Below are 27,527 nucleotides of genomic sequence, written 5' to 3'. Positions count from 1 at the left end.
AGAATGTTGCATAACACGTTACACACATTTCTTTCTTCAGTGTGCTCAGAGTACTGATCATACTACAGATGAAGGAACATGGAAACCTAAGTGTGCAAATGACTTGGATTTGAATCTTTTTTAACTTTTGGGAACTAAAATGCATTTTCCCTGTTAAAAACACTTTACTGATGATGACGTTTTTACTTGAACATTTTAAACAAAGCCATCCCTAGCCTTTTCTTTTTTAAGTGTGTTGTGGGCAGGGGTTGACACTGCACACACATGCATCATACACATTGTAATTACCGAGGCATTTTAAACACAGGCCCCTGGCTCAGCTGATGGAGAACATCAAAGCTGAGGGCCGGATCTGACTGACTAGTCCTGAGCATGGCAGATTCACATAGCCGCTGCACACTCACTCACAGTGATAACTCCCTCTACCTCAGACAAGAGCAGAGACAGGCAAACATGTTTGAGGGGGGATGAGGCGGAGGGATAGCCCCTCCTTACTGCTGTAAAAGCAGGAAGAAAAAAAAAGAGAAAGAAAAAAAAAAGGAGGAGGAAAGGAAATCGCAGCCATACGGGCTGTGCTCCCCCAGCTGAACTGTATCTGCATTTGAACGGTGGGAGAAAAGACGCTATATGGCAATGTGCTCCTCCCTCCACCCTGCCAACCTCATCTGTCAGCCATTAGTTAATCAGGGCTGGTCGCACAGAGCAGAGAGCTGGCACCGTTCGTGGGACCAGAGGACAGCTTCACCTCTGAGAGCAAGAAGAGGGCAAGGACTCAGAGACCTCTGCTTCACCGAGGTACAGCTGGGCTGCTTCACTCAGCAGCAGCCACTCAGGTAAGACTATTCCACTTATCACTCTTTCAGTCGCTACAAGTGTGACAAGTTACCGTTTCAGCTGCTCTATTCTCTTAAAAAATACTGGTGCCTGTGTTTGGAGAATTTAAAATGGATGACTTTATGTCCTTTGAAGGTTAGTGCCTGCTTATTAAAAAGCATACTATGTATCATGATAGCATGTATTTCATATTCAGTTGAATATACGTCATATGCAGTTTTAACAAGTGTTTTTCTTCAGTTTTATCCTCTGTCTCTGTTGCTGTGGTTTGAGCGTTTTGAATATAAGGATTTATTCCTTATATAACTTAAAGGCAAAGAGAAACTCCTTGACTAAGACATAAATCAACGGGTCACATGGAAGATAATCACTCTTGCTGTAGGACAGATTTGCCCGCCCAAGCTGTCCTAGCAATTAATTTCACATGATTAGGTGGGTAAAATCTACCATAATCCAGTGAGGTTCCCCTAAGCATAATGTGGATTATTCTTAAAAGGGATGACTCAACCGCTTTTGTGAAAGAAGTTTCTTCCAAGCAGAACAGTAAGTCTGCAGAGGGAGACATAATTGATATTTAAATCCAAATGTAATGAACACGCTGCTCTAAATGACTCTGCTTAGTGGCTTTCTTGATTTGACAGTTTCACAGTTCTGGAACAAATCACATAATTGAGTGCTAATCCAGACCCAGCTCATTCATTCCTATTTAAATCAAGCAACACCTGGAGTTTAAATGTTTAATTTTGATGAAGTGAACAAAATGTAATTTTGTAGAGACAGATCTTCTATTCAGCCTCATGTCAGATGCTTTCCTTTGTCTAGGACTGGCAGGCGTCAACCTCAAGATGACCCCGCCCACTGCATTACTGAGAACAGGTAAGCCAATCGGACACATGGAAACTGTTAGGCATTTAAAAAAAACTCCACTTAAATATCTGTCACTCAGCCAATGTGGCTATCAAAGCAGCTAATACTGAACAGTACCTCCCACAGAGAAGGTAGATTCCACAAAACCAACAAAGATCAAAACGGCTTTGTAGAGATGCATTTATTTGCTCAATAATCACCCTAGCCTTAAGCACTGCATGAAAACATGTATTACAGTGAAAACTGTAATTACCCTACACAAGTCTTTTTGTTTGGTCATAAAAGTGTGTTTTGAAAACAACGGTTTATGGGGCCAAGAAATCAAACGGACCTCATAAAAACCATATCGAGAGTCTTGGCAACATTTTGCCGGATCAGTAGAAAATAATTCTGTAGTTCATTATTGCTTTGCATGCTTGTTAATTATGAATACGTTATGCTAAATATTGAATGAAAATGTATAAAAAAACTAAATCTATTGAAGGTTGAGCCGAGTTAGCGATACACCTTGAGCGCTGAGAAAGAATGCTCTATGAAGTATTAAGAAAAGGTGGTTGAATACCAACAGAGACCACAAAAGAGTTTGTTTTATTTTTCACATATTTAGTGATTCTAAGTGAGACCATATCTTATAATGTGAGAGCCAAGGTCAAATTCCAATCACATTGCAGCAGGCTTGCAATGCAAGATGATGGTAATACCAAGCATATGCTATCTGCAGTTACATAGACTTTTCAAAGGAGCTCAGTGTTGACCCGGAGCAAGAACAAACTTGCAAGTGTAGACTGTGAAGGGAATTATACCCTGCGCTACAAGTGTGTCAAGGCTGTGAGCTTACCACGCTATGTAGTCAACCATGCTCAAGCTGAATGTCAAATGATCTGTACAACAAATCAAGAGCAAGACGTAATAGTGAGGAACTGAATGCACTCTAAGATAGTGCCGTGTCTATTGTTATAGCTTAATCAGAATCAGCGTGTCCTGTGGTGCATAGATTAAACTGCAAATCAGAAACAAAGAAGAGAGGAAAATAAAGGCTTAGAACATTCAGGATGCGTTGCTGCTCATGGCTTTGTTTTGCAGGGAGGTTTCAAAGACAGAAGTCAAAACAACACATGTTGTCAACATGGGAACAGCTGGTAAGAGCGGCGTCATGGGGGAGAGGAATGTCAAAAGTCATAGATCTTTTATCCATCAAGCCAAAATAGCTACCCAGACTTGTTTGAAACCACGCACAGGGGCAGTGTGAAATTTATATATGCAACCAACCTCACGCTAACCTTTACTAACTTTAACCAATCTCACAACTTGCTTTGAACTAAAGAAACCAAATGATGTTTGTTTTTTTCAATACATGCAAATATATCCACAAGAAAAATACATTTTTCTTTAGCTAAGAGTAAAGTACAGTAAAGTAATGAATTTCAGATGTTACAAGTTGATGTTACTACATTATTCATCCAAGATTGAAGTGATTGTATGAAATAATTTCCTGTCTCTGTCAATAGAGCTCCGGACGGACAGTCAGCTGCAGCGCTCTTATGATTGGCTAAAACTAAACAGCATATTCTCCACAAAGTATGCCATATTTAAAGAGTTAAATAAACAGCCAGTGGAGTAGGCATATACAGATACCTTAACAAAGTTCCCTTTTTAAGTCAACACCACTCAGAAAAGATACACTAAGAAACCATAAGTCAAAACGAAATGACAAAACAGCCGAGTTTATCCGTCTGTCTAAACATTCCTCTGAGAGCTTTTTCCATTACCGTGTCGTACTGAAACATGTAGCGCTGCTCTCTACATAGGTTTGAAGTGATGAAGGACTTTAGGAAATATAGAAAAAAGCTATTTCTTGATGACAGAATTTGAAAAATACAGCAGTGCAGCCCTAAACTTATAAAGTAGTGACCTTTGACACACAACATTCAAGTCTAAGTCCCTCTTCCGGCGAAATGTTACACAGCTGCTTTTCCAATCCGTCATAGCAACCAGCTTGCCACAGCTTGCATACAGGGAAGTATGGAACATTTCCAAGAAGTGAATGATCCTGGTACAGGGGAAAAGAAGATAACATATAAAGCAAGTGATGGAACAGAAGTGTTTTCCAAAATTGCTATTGATTTGAATATTTTAGTTTATTTAATTATCTGAACAAAACATGACAATTTCCCCAATTTTTCAATGTCTTATGCCAAGTAACGAATCGATTAATCAGGAACTGTTATTTGCAGCCACAAACACCCAAGGGTGGACTGAAGCTTGAATGATGGTGCAAAGTACAGAACAGAAACTCAAATAGTACAAAACAAGTACAGCTTATTCTCCTGCCCTCTACGGTACATCTAAACCATCCCATAGTCATGAATGTTGAGGGTTAAATATGACTATTAGCTCCGTTAGAGAGTTTGAACACCCAATCTGTCACTGTCTCACCCCTAATAGGGGAAAAAGGCTTCCTGACATAAATGTCGTGTCCCACAAACTCCATTTCACTCCATCAACTCGATAGCATCGACAGGCCCAAACAGGACCAGGCCCCGTCGAGTCTGACGTTAGAGTCATGCGAGAAGAACAAAAGTGGAGTCTGAGAAGCGACTCCTAGAGGCTTAAAACCACTTTATAATACTTGACCGACAACTTGAGGAAAAGCAGGCGCACTCTACCTGTGTCAAAGTGAGGCCATGTTCCCTATCATCATCAGTCTGGGGTAGACCAACCTAAACGCTTCCAGACTTTCACGCCTCTCATTTCTTCTTACTGCATCTGCTCCCAAAAAATAACATCTAGCTCCTCTCTTAATTTCTGCACAAACTCATTTAGGTCCAGGTCAACTCTTATTCTTTTCCAGATGGGGCTTTCCTTTTACTGCAGAGAGAGCATTAATATAATCTTGTAACTGCTCTCTAAGCTACAATAAAATGTATGGATTTTTAAGTGCTGGCGAACATGATGTACTTTACAGTGGGTAATGTATTAACTTATCTGCATGTTTTTAGACTGCTGACCCCAAAAGAGGGTTCCATTGCTAATGTGAAAGCCGTGCTGTGATCCAAACATTTATAATCCTCAGATAACATCTCAGAGCATCTGGTTTTCTGCCTCCCACGTGCTTGACTTTTAACCAGAAAATCATCAACTGAACTATTTTGCTTTCTCTCAAAGGCAGAATTGAAACATTAACTCCCAGTTTAAATTAAAGCCATGACAAGAAGCATGCTGGTGAGGACAAGTGGTGGTGGTGGGGGGGGGGACCTTCCACCACCGCTTCAATTGCTAACACTCAACTGGCATATGGGCAAGATCAGGAAACACGAGCCCAATGATGTCACGACCACCTGACCCCAGGATGACAGGTTTGCAAAGTGTTCTTGTCCACTGCCCTCAGGCCAAAGTCAAGTATGTCAATGTTGTGCATGTGGATTTCATTTGAAGCAGCATGATTAGTTCACTGACGCTCAACTGAGATCCCCCACTCCATGGGAAACCCACCCCGAACAGGAAACGGTATGTTTTTGTTAGCAACAAACAGGCATAAATTACTACAATCGTACCGTGGTTGCCAATTTATCACACACAGCCGTATTGTTGCTGTTTGACATCGACATGTTTTTAAGGTAATTACCATTAGTTAATGATATTTACAGTTTGTGTTGAAATGTGTCTGCCATCATACAGTTTTGCAATAAATTTGAGAATTGTTTTGTGTCTTTTCTTCTTTATATATGAAAAATGAGCTTTGACGACCTGTATTTGAAGCTGTGTCTGCATGAAGGTCCAGAGGGGATTTGTTTATATTTTGAAGAAATAAATGACTTATTTGCATTAAAAAGAATAATTTTGACATAATTTGGGCTTTTTTCAACATTTACTATTAGCCTTAATGAGGAAATGAGTATAAGAAAGCAATGCACATTTGATTTGGTAATATTCTAAGGATGGTGGAATATATAATAATGAATAAACCATTTCCCTGGTTACAAGTATTTCAGTTTTCTTCCAGGAATGTTGAATAAAGAACTACAAGTAATGGTGTCTGTTGGGTAAGAGATGTTTTAACTACTTTCCAAAGGGTAGACTGAACTTAATGCAATGATAGAGAATCCTTTTAGTGTTTTAATGTGTGAGATATAGGATGATATTGATAGAAAATTGAAAAAACGAAGGGTAAAATAACCTGATTTTTTATTGAGGTGGTACTTGTGTGACATAACTGGTGTAAAAGTGTGATTATTTAGCATGGAGAGATGTTATGGAGATACTACCAACAGAAGAGGCCTGTTACAGAAGGTAAGACACTCTCTGAAGCCATGACAAATATTTAGAAAAATGTATGTCAAGAAACCCCAGGACCATTTCATCACCATCTGGTCTCTCAAAGAGTCCAAATATTTGCCATTGAGACAATGTTTGAATTGATTTGTAATATTTAAAATGGCAACATGGCTTCCAGTCCTGTATGATAGTAGGTGCATGTATACAGCTGATTTAATATCTGGCAGATTTTAGTCTAATGATATAGTTTAATCTCATGTAGACTTCACTGTTGCTTAATATAGAGCTGCATTATTACTGTGTGCTTCAGTGTAGCTCATTTGAGGTTCCATATTGCAGAATAATGTGATATGGTCTCCTTTGAGTTTGTTAAAGCCTACAGTAAAGTATTAACTTGACGTATTCCATGATTTGAGCCTGACATTAGTCCTAACACATAAAGAAGTCATCTATTGTTTGTTTTACTTCAAAGAATGACCTCATTACAATATCAAATATAATTCAATCAGCAGTTTTCTGTGAATACTGGCTTTCAGGGATTTCCTTTCGCTTAAACATTTGCCAGCATGCATTAATACCAATTATTGTTGTAGTAAAAGTAATACTCTGTCGTGTCCTGCCAAATGCTTTACAGAGAGCTCTATTAATGCAATGGTAAACAGATGTGCCACCCAACGCCAAAGTTGGATTTCTCCAGAGGCATTTCCATAAAATACATTAAAGAAAAAAGGCCTGTGGGTTTTTTTTACATCACATTATGCAGAGGTACTGTACGTAAAGTATCAAAGATACTAGAGACACATTTAAAGCGTGCTCCCAAAGAATGAATTACATATAGCAGTAAAAGGGAGCCAATCTGAATAAAGTCAATTGAGGTTCAAATACCAAAAGACCACATAATCACCTACAAGTCAAGTCTTTTCTAAGAGCTGTTTATAACTAACTTACACACTGTATAAAACGTGCTGCATGTATGGCATGCCCATGGGTTACCAGAGCACATTACTGTACTTTGAAACTACTGTATATGCAGTTACTCCTGCTGTGTCAACAACTGTTCCCCTGTTAAAGCAATAAACTATATTCCAAGTGTTACTACTTTGTGTTGAACTGTGTCTTATTTTGCTTTCCTAACTTGTGAGGCTATTCCCCAGAGCGACGTCTATAGGATTTATATGTGTTCATAACCGAGCGCATATTGAGCTCTTCCTTTAGGTGCAGGCTGAAGTTGTTAAAGGCGCAGTGCTGTATTTGGTTTGCCAGTAAAATGTTGCATTGAAAAACAACACAAATTTCACAGTTATGTTTCTTTAATAATCTTTACAATGGGAAAAGCTAATTCAACATGTTTATGTATTTTGCATGTGAATGAAATAAATAGCAAAAAAGAACAACAACCAACCATAATATGCACAGAAAAATGAAGGGTTGCCCTTTTGAGTTCGACAACATTGCACCACAGGGTAGAAAAAATAAAAGGAGCGGGAGTGAAACTGCCATGGCTGAGGAGTCTTGGTTGTAGTGGAAGTCTTGGTTGGAAATGACAGCGAGGAATACAAAGGCACAATAAAGGAGACGGCACACATCCTCACTGAGAGGACGCCTACATGAATACAGACCCAACTGCAACACTTCACCTGAAATATGTGTCACGATAGTTGCCCAGGTATAATTCAGGGTGCTTATTGTCACATTTTAAAACTGGTAAGCTGCAAAGTGTCAGAGTTTAGGAGTTCTAAAAAGTCTCAAGACTGTAAATGGCACAAGTACTGTGGCTGCTGCATTAAGTGTAAGATTTACAATTGCTGGGATGAGTTGTCACAGAGCTCTTGAACTCTGATTTGACCTTCAAATGTAACTTGATACCCTGCGAAATAGCAGTATCTCAACAGCCCCTGTGACCATGTCATGGTGTACTGACACCCTGGGGTACACCTCTACATCACTACAGCAAGGTGAAAGGGTTAATCCACTGAGTTCAGTAAAACCAAACATTCTCAGCTGGTGTTTTGTTGCTTTAAAGCTTCTTTTGGCAATATTCGTGGCATAAAATCTGTACTTCACGCTTTTTAATAGAGGACTAGCCTGAGGGATTCAGCTGTTTATAACGTTGTGATTCTGTAAACTGCCAAGGATTAATAGTTTCCATCAGCTGGCCTGACCCAGTAGCACAATATTTTACAGATGAAAAACAAAGCTGTTCTTAGATTCTGAAAATGTACGTGACTCCACTAACCTATATTGTTGCCCTTGGACCGGCATGTTGATCAGGTAACGTGACGGTAACGTAAAAGGCTCCAATCAGTAGTGTTCAGTTGACATGCGAGTATAATGACAAATAATTCAAGTAAAGTGTTACATTAATCTAAATTGGAACAAGACATTAAAGCTGCAACAATTAATAATCTTTTGTAAACAAATAAATTAATTTCATTTGAAAAAAAAAAAAATGTCCTTCAGAAATACAAAAAATGGCCAAAGGAACAAAATCAAAAAAGAGACACAGCAACAAATGACTGACGTTTTCGGGAGGAGGTATCTGTGTGCTTGCTTTATGGACAGTGATGAAAGCTGAAACAGAACGGCTCAATGATAACTCAACGATTTACTGCACGGACAGTTTTATTTTCAAAAACGCTGCACTGATGCTGCCTACCATTAACAGAATAAATACAAATTATTCTCAGCCTGGAAATATGATAAAACGATCTTCATGATACCGATTATGCACCATAATGTTAGCACCTTATGAATATGACTATAAATTGCATTTTAATGTTGCCAGTTTTGTTCATGCTGGATCAAACCTCAGACTGACTTCCTGTCCCATAAGTCACATTCGGAATAACACATACTATATACTAATTTATTATGACAAACTATTGGTTTTGTGACAACAGGATTTCTTCTGCCCAATGGTTTGATATAATGTAGGAACTGGATGAAGGAAGATGTATGAATGGTAATTACAGTTAAATTAAACAGCATTTATGCCTGTTTTCCTATGTGATACATAATATAATGTAAAATATACTTAATTAAAATGTAAAATAACAACTAATGCTTTTCTATAATGCTTGGTTTTCAATCATTCAGCATTTTAAGGCACTTACTTTTTATACAGTTTTGAGGATATGAAGTATCTTTTGTTCAATAGTTTTAGTGGGACACTGAAATGAGGTTGAGCCATTCTAAATTGCTTTTCAACTTAAGAAAAAACACATTTTTAAAAACACAAATGAAACACGGTTTGAAAATATATTCCTCTGTACAAACTGTATTTACTCATAGAGAGATACGAGAGGTCTGACCAAGAGCACCAGCAAAATTATTAAATAGAATATTCAGTAACGAAAACTAGCTACTTGAAAAATAAATCATACTGTACATAGATACACATACAACATACACCAACAGTCCTCTGTTGCTGTTCAATAAAGGTCATAATATTAACTCTTATACACAAATATACACTTGTGTACTTCTGATACAGGGTGAAGACAGCAATAACCACAAAGAACATTTACTTCACGCCTCATATGAAATAAATATTTTCTAGAGTCATGCCTCTGCAAATATATGGCATTGTTGGACAACACTGTCCTGATTTATAGGTCTTAATTTGGAGTCTTGGCTTAAAATGGGACCCATGTGTGTTTAATGATCCCTTAAGTGGAGCAGCATTGTGTTTTTGTGGGGTTTTTTCTGGATTCTAATCAGCACCATGCGACTGCAAGCTCTGGGTGGGCTGGAGCCAGCTAGCCAACAGTTGCGCTATATACCCAGCGCTTACTGCAGCATCTCCGACAGTTTTAGGCTAAAACACACTCAGTACACACGTCTGAAGTCATTTTAGCACACACCATGTCTACTCACAGTGACGCACCCTCAGTGAGGAAGATAAGTGTTGGAGGAAAACGAGTGAGTACTATCGTACCGGCTTCCAGGGTCGGCGGTGCCAGGAGGCAGAGCCCGGGCAGGGCTGCAGGTTGCATTGCTCCATGTCGGGCGGCTTGTCCAGGATGTCGCAGTTGTAGTCGTTGAGCCTCTGGCCGTTGGGCCTTTGACAAACCACCAGACGAGTCCTCCTTCCTCCACCGCAGGTCTGAGTGCACTGGAGTAAACAAAAGACATTTAATATTGTTTATATTTTTGCAGAATTTAAGTACATAATTCAACATTGTCTATGGTTAAACATTAGCATGTGCCTTTTTCTGTAATTGTTTACCTTCGCACTAGCTCAATAACAGAAGGGGACAATGTCAGTGAGTTACTATGTGTTGAGAGTAACTGTTTCCAATGCTTCCCATCTCTATTTTCTACAAAAATGTGTCTGTAACTCCTAAAACATCATAGAATTTAATGAAAGGGTCATAATGTATCTCGTAATGTGCTTCAATGGAACATTTCTCAACTGACTTCATAACAATTAGATGTACACAAAAGATGTACTGTATATTTATTGAAGTTCATAATGAAGGACAATGAAAGTCTAAGTATCATCTCACCTCTCCCCATACTCCGTAGTTCCACAGAGGACAGGGTCCAGAGTCGCAGCTCTTGGACTCGGCAGGTTTGACCCTCTCATCGCAGTAGCTGTTGCTGCGTCCATCAGCGTCCTGACAGACCACCACTCGCCTCTGAAAGCCCCCTGCACAGGTACTCGAACACTGCGGAGCACACAGTGTGTCAATGAGGACTCAAACACACAAAGGTTAACAGAAACTGTGTGCATAAAAGGCCGAAAATCAGCCTATTTCTCAATTCTCAGTTTTTATGGAGCTTTTGACTGTAGCCCTCAGTTCCAGCTTTTTTTCTTATCTTATCATGCAATGGGATAAGGCCAATATTTAAAGAACTCTATCTTCTAACGATTTATACCTTGGTCAAGGAGTTACAGAATCCAGTGATTGAAATAGATGGTTCCAGTGTTTACAAACCCAAAAAAAAGTGGGCACACATAATGAATCTAATATGTACACAGGCACAAACACAATAAACATAACCTCATATGTTCAATTTACCTGAGTCTAACCCAGAATAAAGGCAGCAGCTGCACTGTTCAAAATGGTCTCCTAAAGATGGGAAACATCAGTCGATGGAGGACAATCTGAAACACTGAACAACTCAGCCTTGAACAGAGCAGTAGGTACACTCTGCATCCAATTAAAATGACATATCCCCACTGCCAACGGGAGTGAGCACATTCAATGCTGTCTATATTCGAGGGAGGACAGCCAAGAGTGAGCCTGAACAGCAGTGCTTCCTCTCAGGTTCAGTGAGTGAGACTGAACAGTGTGCTGGGATGAATGCCTCTGCTGGGGGAGATTTAGAGAGAGGAACAATGTTCTTATCATGGCTTTCGAAAACTACCCCCAACAAAAATCACCTATACCTCCTTCCAAGTTCATCTCTAAAATGAAGTTTCAGACTGAAATAATCAGGGGGAGTACGAGCCATTTGTTAACTGGCTTGTGCTTATTAGGTAAAAAGTGGATTGTGCCAAAATTAGGGGGAAAATGTTTCAATTATCTACAAGCAAAGAACAGATTTTATCTTTAAAACTCTACACTGTGGGCCTTTAAAAGGCAATAATGGCTCTTTGCTGTAGTGTTTCGACAAAGGTCTGGTCTGGGTTCACAAGGGCAATTTCATGGCAAAAAATTAACCGAATTGAACCATGCAAGAGAAAAAATACCACAATCCTAAAAGCACCGATTTTGACATAAGCAGGTTCAATTCAGAGGGGAAAATGCCAGACTCGGTTAAAAGGTTAAAAAAAAAAAATTGAGCCTGACCAAAAGAACATAGTGACTGCTTTTTTTTAGAATATGATTCAAGGCCAAGGACATTAAGATAATTAGGCGTCTAAACTGCACAGACAATTTGGGTTTGTTCGTGCTTAATCCAATTTAGCCTAAAATAAAGTCTGTACATTGAGGGCATTTAGAATCTTTCTTGGAAACACAGAAATAGGTTCATGAATGTTTATATATACAACATATAAATTCACTCTGCAGTGCCTAATATGAGTCGCTTGCTGCTGTTTGTAAAGTCCTTTACCATGTAAGGCCCTCTGCCCTGGGAAATGAAAACATCTGCTACCTTCAAGTGAGTGTGTTCACAAGAATGTGTTTACAGACAGACACACACAATCCTTCATGACAACACCTCACGTACTATGAACCATACCGGTCAAACATATTGGCTGTCTTATGAAAGTCAAAGGCCCATAAGGAATATTTACGAGGCTCCATGTGAGGATCCTAAGTAGTTTCCTGCGCTTGACAAGTAAACGATGCAAATTCTGACTACTATTTCTTTTAAATGATTCTACCACAAGACAAAACCTTGCTCCACAGCCCCTTTTCCCCCAAAGATCACATGCTGAACATACTGCTCCCCAGGGTCCGGTCCTCCACTGGTTGTCTGCTGAGGGCACGTTCCAGCTGCTGTGCCCGGGATGGCGCCCTGGGTCTGGGGATATCCGTAGGGCTGGTCATTGATGCGCTGGCGGTTGTAAAGGGAGGGGCAGGGTGCACCGGTACACTCTTGTTCTGTCGCAGGCTTCTCATCGGGGTCACAGAAGGACTGGTCCACAGGCTGGTGGTAGTTAGAGCAGACCACCTGCCTGGTGGTTCTTCCAGCGCCACAGGTCACTGAACACTGGGGAGAGAGAGAAGCAAGGTGTTCAAATCTAAGGTGAGGTAACGGGGGGGTAGAGTATTTGAGAAGCAAACAACATTTTAAACTGTTAAATCAGGTATAAAATTATGAATATCCTCAAATTCTGACAAATCACATTGATAGATATAAAGTCCAACACAAATTTGCAAAAGTGTAGCCTGCTAAGTATTGCTTCATAATGCGTAGCCCAATACATCTGTAATTGTGGATACATCAGGAGTAGAGGTCTACCAAATATTAGATGAATTTAAGCAACTTATCCTGATGGCTTTGAAATTTAAGGGACTTCATTCATATAAAACACTATTAAAAGGTCACAACAATAATCTGTAAATCAACCTTGGCTCCTTAGCTGCCAGTTAAACAATCCCAACACTGTTGTTTTAGTGACATCATCCAGAGTTTTGCTCTCTTGCCAGGCTGACTTTCACAAATCAATACAAAACTGTCCAAGATCACAGCAGCACCAAATGCCGATTAAGTTTCAGTTGATTGACATTGTGAGTGATTAGTGAAAGTCTCAGGAGTGGAACACATCTGCATTGATTGGACACGATGTTGCATAGGTTTACTCACAGCAGACCACTCGCCGGCACGCCATTGGCCACAGGGGCTGAAGCAGGTGGAGGACTCGGGGGGCCGGGGCAGGTGGGCGCAGTTGGACTCGTCAGCGACTCCTCCCTGGGCGTCTCTGCAGCTGACATAACGTGCGCGCTTCCCCTTGCCGCAGGACACCGAGCACTAAAGACATGCAGACACAAGCTGAGATAAATATTTGTCCGGGTGGAAATTAAAAAAAACCTTTGTATGGTGTGGTTTTAAAGTGATGCGATCAGCTTCATTCTACTTTATAAAGTATCATGAGGTATGGTTTCACTGTTAAGAAAATGCAACCCAAAGCAACAGGTTTGAAGTGCCATGTACTACATACTATATGTCATGTATCTATGGGTCTTTAGTACATCTAGGAGTTGGTTAATTACCCATATGTTTTTATATACTGTAAAGTGACATTGGTAAGCCATAATTATGTTACCAAAAGGCTGCTTGAAGCTAACAAATATAAAGAAACAACATTATCCAAAAAGAAAATGTGAGCATTCCATATGATTTGATTCAAACAATTTTGGTCCTTTTGTGCGATTTGAGTGCAATTAAAAAAAAATGCAAGAAGTATAATTCAAGTATTTTCGTAGTTTCAGGATGACTACATTTAATATTTGTTATTAATATCAGTTTGTAGAGGAGAGTGTCTTAAAATTCTACAATACTTCATGACGTGTGTTTATATTGTAAGAACATAACATGTGAGAAACATTTTCTTATGAAAGTTATATTTTGGGTCACAACTAAATACTTTTGAGATTTTCTTTCCTGTTGCTTGTGTCCTTAAATGACTTCCTGATGAACTTCACTTGCTGACGATATATATTTATCTCTTCCATCTTAAAAAGGGACATGGCAGTAAACGTTTCAGAAGAGCTGAATACCTAATGCAATCAAATGGCTCCAGCGCAAACCGGCAAGTTAATATCCCTCTCATATCAATGACTCTCTAAAGAGGATGCCCGGGGGGGAATGTATGCATGTGTAGGTGTGCATGTGCTGTTTGTGTGTGTGTGTGTTTGTGTGGTCTGTGTGTGTGTGTGTGTGTGTGTGTGTGTGTGTGTGTGTGTGTGTGTGTGTGTGTGTGTGTGTGTGTGTGTGTGTGTGTGTGTGTGTGTGTGTGTGTGGTACACTGGCCTCTTTGACATGTGAGCTCACAGCGACTTTCAGATTGACAGACGGGGTTCAATCTCAGAAACCGTAGACTTGTGTTTAGATGAAATCTGGTTTTCATTTGCGACAAGTAACAATGCAAAGTATCAGAGAAACAGAGGGGCCTCTCAGCCCAGACAGTGGAGCCTGTGTGTGTTTGCACATATATGTGTGTGTGTAGATGCAGCAGGGGGTAAAAGAGACAATGCCAAAGAGGATTATGATCCTGTACAGTATGTACTATCTGAAGGAATGCTGGGATATACAATAAAGTTTAATATGTCAACTTAATATTTGCAAACACACATGGAAGAGGCCCATGATTGGTGTGATTTTCTTCAATCAAACACAGACACACAGACACAGACACACAGACACACACACACACACAGACACACAGACACACAGACACACACACACACACACAGACACACAGACACACAGACACACACACACATATTTCAGCAGTATTCTCATTTTTCATTCTTTGTTAAAAGACAGAAGTTAGTCTGATTCCAGAGCCCAGCAAATTATTTCCCTCCATCTGCACGCTCAGTGCAATCATTTGTTTACCATTCAACCAAAAATGCACGTGTATACTCTGTGGACTGTATAAGGTAAATCCCCAGACTGCTATATTCTGCGATAGACCCAGTAAACCCAATCTGTTTCCTTACCGCAGTCCAGGAGCCGTATCTCCACTGAGTCAGCAGCTGAGCCGAGTTGTCAGGGCGAGGTGTGCTTTGTACCGGAGAGGCCCACGGACACGCCGGCATCTCACAATCCTATTAAAATAAACATGCAAATGAAGTCCAATTTGTAGTATTTGTTTGTCAAACATCACTGTGTTGAAGTTACAGGAGTACAAATATTTCTTTATACATTTCACAGGCTCAGGTTCAGGAATTCTCCAGCTGTACAATAACCTTTATTGTATAATTCAATTTTACAGAGCTCACAGACCATAGATCTTATGCAATGTCTGTGCATATTGTGATGAAACAGAAGATATATCCAGAGCCTGAAGGGTCATCAGTTCAACAATCTCTGCCTCGTTTAACGTCTCCATCACTGACTAAGAGCACTTAAACCACTCAGGTAAAGTTTGCTGCAGCCTTATGGTCTATGTGCACCTGGATTTTGACTTTTGGGTCAAACCAAAGCAAAACATGGACAATTTTAAAGAAGCTGATGATGTTAACCAGGTCAAAGAGTTGAGAGGGATAAGGGATACTTGTCTCGCAGCTTTTAACCAATTTACAGGTGCTTGACAAGCCTAAACCTGACAGTAATTGCGTGCATGTGATTGCTGAATTAGTGGTAATGGAGTTGGGATAATTAGTATTATTATAGTATTAATATATTGACAATATATCAAAAGAACTGACTCAGAATAATCACCTAAAACTACAGCTCTGTTCAGCTTTTAGCATGTTTGATTTCCCATCCCTAAACTTAACTATGGAAAAGAGTATCTCCGTCAGCTAATTCCCTTGGGAGTGGCTGGAGACTAAAAAGCAGGGACTGATGACAGGCCAAAGTTATGTTTTCAGCTTTTTCCACTACCTTTGGATAACCTTTGCTTATTGAAAGTGAAGTGAAACACAGTGAAAGTAACTTTTATAAAATATCCTGCTTGTAAAAACTGCAGTGGAAGGACCCTTTAAATCAACAAGAATGAGCTACGCCGTGTTTACATGCGGACATCAGAGGATGCATTGCATTCAGTCCTGTAAGCAGCATAAACTGCTGATGTTGGTTTCAGGATGTTGATTTGGATTTGATTTCTTTACCCTTAGAGCAAATCACCTTAAAGAAATCAACCATAAATGTTCGGAGAGTTTATAAGCAGTTGTAAAGATCTTTTACCTGACTGTCTCGTGGCCTTGCCGCAGCATTGCACTCCCTGTCGTCTACTGTGTCACCGTAGGCCCCCGACACACACCTAACAGCTCTCATCTGGTAGCCATGGCCACAGGTCACCGCACACTGAAAGACAAAATCAGACACACACACACACACACACACACACACACACACACACACACACACACACACACACACACACACACACACACACACACACACACACACACACACACACACACACACACACACACACACACACACACATTAGTACAAGAAGAGAAAACCCCAGTCAACTGTGAGATATCTCAAACTCTATCTAAGTATGTCAAGGTTGATATCTTAGATGGGGCCTCAGTCCAGATTCAGCTCAGCAGAGCCCGGGTAAAACTCTGACATGCATGCACACACACGGACACATATGTTCGGATACACACCCACAGTCTCAACCCGACCCTTAACCTAATTCCTAACTCACATAGGAGGCAATCCGACCACATTCAGGTACAACGCGAGAGCAGAGGAAGTGCCACAGGATAGGTTTATTTGAGCAGCAAATTATAATTATACAAGCATTAAGGAGCCGATATATTCCAGCTCTGTAAATACAACTATCTGACTTCATACAAACACATGTGGGAGGGCATTAGATCTAGATGTATAAACTAGACCATGAATGGCCAAAGACGCCCATTCATAGATGTTTTATTCAATTTGGGCTTAACGTAGGACTAAAGCTATACAAAAACAGTTTGGATCCGAGAAATTTGAATGCACAGGAAGGTAGGTATGTGTGTATGTGTGTGTGTGTGTGTGTGTGTGTGTATGCGCACTGTGGATCAGGTTTATTCTGACAGGATATGAGGCCGAAGTGAAAGCACCATGGAGGAAATAGCAGCTCGAGTCAGCGCACACTTCTCCGTAACTTGCCGTCATATCAGGTTACGCACGCACGCACACACACACACACACACACACACACACACACACACACACACACACACACACACACACACACACACACACACACACACACACGAGTCAAACGCCTAGACAGCAAGCCACACATGAAACCCATTTCCTCAGTCAAACACTGCATTAAATCACCTCACCCGGTGTGTCTGTGTCTCGTGTGTGTGTGTGTGTGTGTGTGTGTCTCTCCAGGACTTACCACGCCCCATACGCCGACCTGCCAGGACGCACACTCCGGCAGCTCGCAGCTCCCCACAGCAGGAGGTTTGCTGGAGGGGTCGCAGAAGTGCTCGCTCATCTTCTCCTCCCCGCTCCCCGAGCTGCAGGACACTTGTCTGTGTCTCATCCCCTTCCCACAAGTCACCAGGCACTGGGTGAGGAAGATGGGTAAATATGGTAAGTAATTAGTTAGCATGAGTTAATCCATGAAGACATTCAAAATCAGACATTTCTGTGTAAAATAGTTGATAGGCTACTCGTGTTTCTATCCTAATTGTTTATATCAGTGGGGGATATCAGAAACACCCATATAATGTGCACCAGCTATGAATCAAAATGATCAGAAGGTTACATTAGTAGTATAGTATGGCATAGTCTGAAAGCATCAATATATCCTAAACATGAGCCTCATTAAGGTAGGATTTATTGCTGGGCTGTTGTGATTGCCTGCACAGAATAACTAGTAACTGCATTATGTTTTATAGCGATCAGGTCCACCACCTGTATCATATTATACAGCCCTGACTTTACTGTTCAACTCAATTAGTACTGAGCGCGGCTGAAGCCTAGTTTTCTTACTGTAAATGTTTCAAAGTTAGTAGATTTATGTTTTACAGTCCCCTCCAAGGGACTAATCAAGATAAGGTCAAGCTTTGTTTGGTAAGCGAGGTTGTGTGCATGTCTGTTGGCGAGAGGTTCCTACCTCACTCCACTCGCTAAGAGTCCACTTCGGACACGGCTGGTCGCTGCACGTTTCAGTGACCACCCTCTGGTATTCATTACAATCCCGGTCTGCCAGCCGCCTACCCAGGTTGTTCATGCAGTAAGACTCTCTGTTGCGGCTTCCACGGCCACATGTCTTAGTGCACTGTTAACAAGAAAACATGTAAGGCCCACTTAGTCTTGCGTTCATATCTGTTGTGCTCTAATCATGAAATGTTTTGACTGGGGACATTAGGGTCGTCGGTTCAAGTCCCATATCTAGTTAGTTATGGGTTAGATGCGGAGTCTAAATTTCAATTTGTATGCACATATGATGATTGAACAAGGATGCAATTCCAATTCTCCATTTTCATTTAAAGAAAACATAAAGTCACATATTATACATCATCATACATAAGAAATACATGCTTAATGTACTGTAGTTGGACCAGGTTTACGCTTTGGTTACCTTCCAAATAATAGTCAGCGAGTCTAGCATATGACATACAATTCTTCTATTACAGTACCTGAGACCAGGCGCTGTACTGCCAGCTCTTGAGCAGACAGTCCCCGTGGCAGGGCTCTCTGGTCTGAGGTTTGGCGGCGTCTCCACAGGCGTTGGCCTCCATCCTGTCGCTCTGTCTCTTCGTCAGGACGTATTTCATACACTGAACATCCAGGCTGCGGTAACCTGGGCCACATTTAGCAGAACATTCGCTCTTTCCAGCGACATGCCATCTGTGTGACAGGAGGCATAGATAAAAGGTTAGCTCTTTGTTATGTACAGAAGTCATTTGTTTTGTGTGTACGTTTGTGTCTTCGTGTATTAATCCACACCTGACTTCACAGTCAGTGTTGCAGGGCTCAGCAACAGCAACAGGTCGAGGTAAATGTTCACAGCGTTGGTCCGAAACCTCGAGGTGATCACTCTTACGCACACACACCGCTTTACGTCTTCGCTGGCCTGCACGCACACATTGAGAAAAGCAGCGTTCACATTAGATAACATCTGGCAGACTGTATGCTAGCCAAAATATCACATTTCTTCACCAAGTCTGACGAGCTTTCTAGCATTCAGTTCTTCATCATATAGCCTTAGGGGTCCATGTTGGTCTAATAACCCCGCAAATACACCTCTTTACTGAACCATTATCAGGCCTCTGACCCGCTGGGAGCCTGACTGGCTCGCTTCTTAGAGGGGCTTAATCAGGTTAAGGGCCAGGCGAAGGGGAAGGTGTCGAGGATTGGGATTGGCCGGGGTCACATTGGGGTGCCAGGAGGGGAATTTATGGAAGGAAAGTATCAGTGAGTTATATTTTTAAATCCAGAGTTGAGTGTAGGTAATAGAAGAGAAATGCTAGTCCAAATGTTCCCTGACACCATAGATCCATAAACAATTTTGCCGAATGGCGCATAAAGGTTCATATAAATGTTAGACTTGTTAATATCAAGCTTAGCTGTGAAATTGTAGTGTCAGCTTAAACACAAGGTTAAACCCTCAAGAACATTCTGTGATAATAATTATGGGCCTAAGAGTACATGATAATGTTCTGATGAGCCTTTCATAACCGCATATTGGCTTCCAGACATTGTTTTCAATTTGTTAAGCTTCTTAAGGATTCACTCAAGTCAAAGAGAAATGATCATCTTCTTCATGTGTGGAGACTTGGAAGTCGAGCTGAGGTCTTACCCTGACAGATGCGGTTGCACTCGAGCCAGGAGCCCGAGGGGTCCCACACAAACTGCTCCCTGTGTTCCTCGATGGGTATGTTGAAGGAGTAACGGACATCTGGGTTGTAGAGGTTTCCCACACACAAGACCTGTGGGAAAAAATGGTGGGAAAGGCAAGGTCAAAAGACTTAACAGTGCTTTACTTATTTTGTCTAAGTCCACACAGAGATATCACCCTTTTAGACAGGGATCTATCTCTGGTAAGAAGGAAGGGAAGGGAACAGGAATATACAGTGTAACTAGAGTGGGAATTTCATTCATAACAGAGTTAAAAACAAGGGAAGGCCTGCTGCTCATACCTGCAGAACGAGCTCCTCCTCGATGCGGTCGGTGCAGTTGATGCGCTCCACTTTTGTGTCTGAGCCGCTGTAGTCGATGACGATTCCCTTAAAGTTGATTTCCCTTTTGAACATGGCCACCACAAAGTTCCCATTCAGGAGTGAGTTGGACTGGCCGTCAGATAATGCTGGAATAGGAGATGGACAAAAATTTTGAAAAAGTCTGCATAAATGTAGGAATGTTGAGTTTCCCATAATGAGTATGGCCCTTGCAGAATTCAGGTTTTGTTTATGAGATGTGGCATTGATCACTCCAGGCTATATGTTAAGTAAACAGTCTCGGTTTGTTTTTGTCAGTTGCCAACCTATTGTTTTGCAAAGCCATGGTTGAACGGGAGGTATGTTGAAACTCTGGTGGCACTAAATTGCCGTTATTTGGAGTTAGACTGCCTGACTCTTCTTAATGACATTGTAATGCAAACAAAGGACCTCCAGTGACTGCAAATACAAACAAGCACATACACACTCACACACAAATAACACACAGGAACACATGGATAAACACTCTTTTGGCAAACTAGCACATAAACTCAGAGTGCACACCGACCACCTCTTGTTACCTTGAACACTATGGTTCCAGAAGACAGGCAATAATTACAATCTGAGAGCGCATGCTGAAGCAATGTATGTGATTAAGTCCCTCAGCCCTACTTTGTTTACATGTAAGTCTACAGATTGTTGGATCGCAGTTAGGTATCATTAACCCAAAGATCATTGTTGGTCTGTGGGGTTCAAACAATGATCTACAGACTCTGGTTGTCATCATTGACGTTTTTGCAGAAACAAAAAACAATGCATTAGCAAATGTGTAGGCACACAGCCCCACCAAGGACCTGTTCTTGGATACTTACTTTCAAGGAAAATGTAGCCCTCAACACTTGGGAAGTGACAAAAAGAGGTTGACTTAGCAGATTACAAGATTTGTTTATTTTCTGGTAAAAAAGCTGTTCTTAACATCTAAGCTTTTGGATACAGACGGGTCAAAAATAGGTGTTAAGCCACCATGAGCTTTCAGAACATTTACAATCCTCAAAACCTTTTATAGGTGTTCATTAAAATTTGATCTCTGACTGAGACTTTTTATATGTTGTTTCATTGCCCGGATAAAATTCTTGTCAAGAAATACTTGGCTTGGTTATCAAATTCTTGTAATGGGACCATAGTATGCAGAGACTTTGGACCATAAGTAGGTGAGTAAAATTGAATCACAACACCTTTAAGAACCTAGTTTAAAAAGTGTTTCCCCATAAAAGACAAATAAGACACAACATAGGATAACAAATATGGAGTATACAAATAAATAAATAAACCTCAGCATAAGGCAGAACTAAACAAGGGAACTTCTTTCTAAAGGTGTCCAAAGTGTCAAAATCCAACAGGAGAGAGCTTCAAAGAGCCATGACTTCAAAGTGGACTTTTCTTTGGTCATCAGGGAGGTGATCTCTTCGAAAATTCTATATACTGTACCAGCTGTAGTTGTCAAACTGACAGGGTGTTGCAAATACAAACCACATTTACTGCTGACAGCACCGGCTCAGTGTGTGGTTGTGGCACTCAGCTTTTCACAGCAGCATGGCAGCAAGACCCTGCCAGATGTGTTTCCTAACAATTTGACTTAAAACATCTTGAACCTGACTTGAACCATCTGAAAATGGGCGCCCGCCCTTACAACATATGCAAAACTCCTTTTTTTTTTTCATTACCTCTGTCTGTCTCTCTCTCGCACGTACCAGCACACACACAGAAACACACACACAGACTGCGTTCCCGGTGGGTCCGTCTAACCCTATACCCCTATATCCATTTTCATGCGGCCTGGGCTACACATGCCACTAATTAGCACCTATTGCTGCCTCATTTATCTTTCTCCAGGGCTGACACTCCATTTGCTTTCCCAACCAACCGTCTTTGCCATGACCAGATGGAACAACGCCCCACCGCGTTTCCTCCATATACACTCAGTACAAATGACAGTTTCCTTTCCTTTATGAAAACAGTTTGACAACAGCTTGCCCCATGTCCCCGTGCCCTACTTCACTAAAAGCCTGCCACTACAGCTCAGGGTCACCAAAGTCTGGGTGGTTTATGGTCATGTTAGGGGATAATGGCATTGACCTACGAGATGAGAACTGAAACGGGTGTAATGTATACAGCTGATTAGTCTGGACTGCTTCCATTTTGGATGATTCTCCCATGAAAACCCTGCAATGCGATCCAGTGTTGCTTTAAAACCACATCATCGGGCTGACACACATCAGACTCACCGAGGTAGTTGTCGTCCTCTGGCTTTCCAGAGTAGCTGACCTGTTTGATATCAATGTTGGTGGCTCCGGCTGGGATCCGCACCACGGTGTTGTAACCTGAAGAAGGATAGACGAACGAAAAACAGAGACACGGAAAGTTAGACATGTCTCAAAAGGGACCAAAGTGGCCACAATAACAACAGTGAGTGGTCCCACCTTGATACTTATAATAGCTTCACTATGCAGTCAGGGAAGTCCGGTTCCAACCACTGGGGATTTAAATGTCACACTTGGAAAAATACCAAAAAAAGGTCTACTCCTCTCAAATAACCTGCAGGAGGCCTTGTTTAAGTCTCAGAGGGACTGACCGTGAAATGATATGTAATTATTCCCTGGACCTACCTTTGGCCTGTAATTACTACACCAGGCCTGTTGTCCCATGATAAACTAACATACAAAACGAGCGAGATGAGAGGGGGGAGAGCATGTGAAAGCCATGAGGCGACAAAAGAAAACGTGAGGATGGAAACAGAACAGGGGGCACGGTATTAAATAAACAAAATATAAAGAGAATGGAGGTAATTAGAGGGTAAAAGACTCTGCAGCTTCTTATGACAAGTATGAAAGCTAAATATTGTTTTACCGATCAAAACGTATCCATAGCAGCAAGTATAGGAAACTATTAGCCGACATTGAGTTCTACTCTAATTATTCTTTGGTCATCCATTTAAATTGTCATTATGCCTATTTTTGTTTATTTTAGTACAGTTCCAGGCAAAGATCTATACAGTTTATAGATTGTTTACTTAATACAAGTTTATTAAATATTATAATATACAAAACGAAGGTAAATAAGTAACATTTTGGACTTTAACGTACTGACACAGTTACAGTATAAAACATTTACTAGGGATACCAGTTCGACCTGTGAGTTGCTTTAGATGTTAACTAGTAAAAGTAAAGTAAAGAGCAGATGAGACACTATTCAAGGGCATGGTTGCTTGTTTAACTACAATTTAATTAGGTGAGTTAGCAGGGATTGAAGTCATCATCCATATTGTACACATGATTAGCAGTGTTTTGTGCCACAACAATCGTCTTCTTCTTGATACTTGATACGTCCAGTAACATAATTGGAGTTTCAAATACGTTAACACTGTGGTAATAATGGGTGAGTAGTGCAATTGGACACTGTTAATATTCACTCAGTTAATTAATAATGAGAGTTTAGCTTGATAATTTGAACCCACATGTGTCTGAATGTAGTGGCAATAAAGGTGTGTGTTGGTGTGATCTGATGGTTAGGCTGACACCTTGAACCACTCGGGGGCAGCACTTGGTTTACATATCTTCCTCTCATCCGTCATGTTAATCTTTACACATACATAAAGACACACTATCGTCATCACAATCCATGTCAACCAGGACTGGAAAACTTCTCCATTTGAGGCCCACTGCACAGGAAGCTTCTACTACTACTACTACTACTACTACTACTACTATGCATTACTTCACAAAGAAACCACAACGCAAAAACCTAATGTATATACAATCTATTGTTGTGTGTAATGTTGAATCTCCTGCTTAAACACTGGGGACAGAATAAGCACATGAAAGACAGAGATATATGAACTTTGAAACCGCCAACACGGCCCCCCTCTGACGAAAAATGCTATCCACAAGCCACCAGAGACCTCAGGGATCCCCTAGCTTAGCAACTGACCACACACACAATCCTCCGCCACCGCAGAGTGACCAAAGGGATGAACAGTATACACACAACCCCAGGGGGGAGACAACGAAACCATGCTGAGGTTTCGGAACGCTGGGGTTTACCTCAAACATGCTTCCCTCTGCCACTTGGCTAAAGAAGATGATGTATTATATAGCCTGCAGAGGAAAAAAAGGCGTCACATGCTCACCCTGATGTTGTGAAACGATTCTGACTGACTGCGTTGAAGACAAACATCTGCTTGTATAATTATTACTGTGGTTGGATTATGTTTCCATTGCAAAACAGGAGATATTTAACATCCAAGTTCAATTTCGATTTTAAGCTTTCAATGCTTTAGCTTCAAGTAAAGAAGAAGAAGAAACATATTATTAAGTCCCCTCCCCCATGCACAGCTTCAAGTTCTCACCTACATAGAGAGAGACCTACCAAAAAATACAAATAATAAACAGGACGTCAACAGACAGCCCTTGCACAGCTGCAGAATGTAATATAAGGCATACAAGTTGAAAGGACAAAAAACATTAACTGGTACAAAACAACTTAATTCAGACAAAAAAACACCCTCAGTTGACCTTAAAATTTGTTCTTCTAGTCTGGTGAAGGAGATAATGGAACGAAAGAAAGAAAAAGGATGAAAAACAGAAAGACAGGCCTATACACAGCAGCAGAGGGATATCCTGCCTGGGCTGCACTCCCACTCCTGTTCTCTTTATTAATGTCCAGCCAAATTTCCAGGGCCAACCTCCGTGCCTGGTTTGGTTCAATACAGCCCTCAAACCCTGTACCCCCAGCAGCCAACAGAGTGCAGAAAGAAAGCAGAGGGATGGAGACGTTAACGTTCAGCGCCAAACTAATGAGTAAACATGATGCGGGCCACACCCGGAGCTTCTATGCTAATGCTTCTGCTGCTTCTGATGCCCAGACAAAAAAACGAATTGGATGCAATCAGAAGTTGGCCCACATTGCAGCGCCGGATTAAGAAGGACAGTTCAAAGGGGTGAAGTAAGGTTTGTGTTTGCTATCGAAAATCAGACAGAGTATGATTACTGTTTTAATCAGTGAAACAGGGAAGGCTGCATTTTTTTGTTTGTCTGAAGCACGTATTGTTGCTGAAAATCAAGCTTAATATGTTTAACCATGACCAGGCATGAAATCAGCACCAAATACCTGCATCTTGCGTGTCAGCAGTGCAGCCCCATGGGACTGAAGTCTTTCTTAGCCCCTCTATGTTTGCTGCATTTCAGACATATCATAATTCATCTGCAGAAGCTAACGACACCCAGTATGTTTAATAGCAACACCTTTTTTTGAAGACAGACAGCTATTAGTGTACTGTACATGTAATCGGAGCAGCTGGACTCACCATACTGAGCATCGTTGAAGGTCCCTGCCAAAGTTTTACACGAGGAGTTGTCCCCGCCACATACTCCGCACTTGTCATTCCTGGCCTTCGAGTTGAGAACGTGGTCGCAGCCGGCTTGCTGAATTGGCAAAGATGAAGAGAAAGTAAACACTTGTGATTTACGGTGATGTAATGTAACACACTGATTAGTTCGAATGTTTTGAACTACATATTTGTAAGCAGTGTGTCATATGGACACAACGGACCCGGCAAACGCACATGTTTATGATTTGGAAACTGCACAAAAAAATGTATCATTTGCAATAATAAAAAAAAAAGTGGGAGAGAGCCGAGAGTATTAAGTTTGTTTTCCTCAATCACAGCCGAAAATATAAATCTGACACTGCTACATATCGAGTTAGTACGAAAATAAGGTAAGCTAAGCTGAAGTTTATGTGGAAGCTTGTGTTGGTGTGTATATGCATGAGATCACCATACCCTGCAGAGGCCTTGAACACAGATGTCGTAAGTGTCTGGCCCACACGGCGTGCCGTCGATGACGCGGTCCTTCAGCTGATAGTAGGCTGTAGTCCCAGCAACCCGGCAGAAGAGCTTACAGCGATCCTTCATTAGTACTGTATGGAGTAGGAAAACAAACTATGGAAAATGTTGGTGTAGAGCTCATTAAGTTAATGAGATTAATAAAAACCTAAAAGATGAAACGCCTAGTGATGACTTGCATGTGCCGATGAAACAAAACAAAACATATTTGTGATCTTCTCACTATTATTTGCAAAGGTCAGGGGGCTGTTGCTAGAATTGCCAAAATTTGATCTATGGTTTGGAAGAATCGCTTTGTATCTGACAGCGCACTGGCACGGGGCCTGGCCTGTTTGCTTGTATAGAATCAAATAAATGAATGAATCGCTCGCAGTAACTTAGACATGGTGGTGTTCGCCAGATGGTAATCTCATGTAGCTGGGCAGGCCATCCCGGGGAGGAATGAGATACTGCTGCATCAGGGAGCGCTGCCAGGAGGTTCATATGGAAGGGCTGTGTGTTGCTTTAATGTTGTTTAGTGTCAACTCGAGGTTTACCATACGCAGCTCTGGGTAAGCTAAATATGCACTCAGATGTGCAATCTCTCTCACATCTTTTATCCTTTATGTATTGCAATTATATTCACATGTAGCTATAGAGACACTACAATTGGGCTAAACACACCATTTAAGTTAAAAGCATCAAACTGGCTTCAAACTACATTGTATAGTTGTATGTTAAAAGTATCCATCTTTGATTGAGTAACAACAGGAAATTCCATTTGCACACTCAAGGACAACATCGGTATACTCACTGCCACTGTACTTGGGGACCCAACGGACGGCGGGAGGTAGACCGTTGATGTTGAAGTGCTTGCCGTCAAACTGAGAGCACTGCTCTTCGCGGAAATCTTTCCTTCCTCTCGGACATGGCTCAGTGTTGCAAGAGCGGAACTTCATCCTGCGACCCACACAGAACTTCCCGCCATTTCTCGGCCTAGAGTAAGACAGGAAACATGAGTTGATTTCAATTTAAAAATCATGTTTGCTATTGTTTGACTGGTGCAAACCAACAGTTTGCATTTATGACTTCTTATTCAGGCATGTTTTTCCTCTTACTCGAGTCTGACACATATTTACATGTCTGTAATTGCTCTGATTTGTTCTTACTCAGGCTTGTTGCAGTCTCTGGTGTTGCTCCGAGTACCTCCACCACAGGACCTGGAGCAAACACTGTAGGGCCCCCAAAGACCCCACTCCCCATGGACTGGATGCAGGTCCAACTCCTTGTTCACACACATCCCGTGTCTGCAGTACTGCATGAGAACAGACACAAAAAAAAGACATGTAACTCCTGCAGACCTGAAGACAAACACACACCGCAGAATTAGTGCAGGCGCAGCTGGGAGTGGTGTTCCT

At 41.3% G+C, this 27,527-nt stretch overlaps 1 protein-coding gene and 1 long non-coding RNA gene across 2 annotated transcripts in view; one reads left to right on the top strand and one right to left on the bottom strand.

The window, feature by feature from the left end:
* Nucleotides 1–27,527, bottom strand: part of LOC134874309 (A disintegrin and metalloproteinase with thrombospondin motifs 20-like) — a 78,373-nt gene that overhangs the window by 12,627 nt on the left and 38,219 nt on the right. The window contains 18 exon segments of the mRNA XM_063898388.1: nucleotides 9,914–10,090; nucleotides 10,485–10,646; nucleotides 12,374–12,453; nucleotides 12,456–12,642; nucleotides 13,240–13,404; nucleotides 15,099–15,206; nucleotides 16,291–16,410; nucleotides 17,459–17,629; nucleotides 18,182–18,346; nucleotides 18,708–18,918; nucleotides 19,018–19,144; nucleotides 19,871–20,000; nucleotides 20,211–20,377; nucleotides 22,514–22,609; nucleotides 25,591–25,708; nucleotides 26,068–26,204; nucleotides 26,924–27,105; nucleotides 27,279–27,424. Coding sequence (XP_063754458.1) covers nucleotides 9,914–10,090; nucleotides 10,485–10,646; nucleotides 12,374–12,453; nucleotides 12,456–12,642; nucleotides 13,240–13,404; nucleotides 15,099–15,206; nucleotides 16,291–16,410; nucleotides 17,459–17,629; nucleotides 18,182–18,346; nucleotides 18,708–18,918; nucleotides 19,018–19,144; nucleotides 19,871–20,000; nucleotides 20,211–20,377; nucleotides 22,514–22,609; nucleotides 25,591–25,708; nucleotides 26,068–26,204; nucleotides 26,924–27,105; nucleotides 27,279–27,424 — 2,649 coding nt within the window.
* On the top strand, nucleotides 556–7,074 carry LOC134874342 (uncharacterized). The gene is made up of 2 exons (XR_010167054.1): nucleotides 556–833; nucleotides 1,657–7,074. It is a non-coding gene; the product is annotated as an uncharacterized LOC134874342 (long non-coding RNA).

Source organism: Eleginops maclovinus, chromosome 2 (genome assembly GCF_036324505.1).
Source record: "Eleginops maclovinus isolate JMC-PN-2008 ecotype Puerto Natales chromosome 2, JC_Emac_rtc_rv5, whole genome shotgun sequence".
NCBI classification, from domain to species: Eukaryota; Metazoa; Chordata; class Actinopteri; order Perciformes; family Eleginopidae; genus Eleginops; species Eleginops maclovinus.
This window is presented reverse-complemented; position numbering and strand designations above follow the sequence as displayed.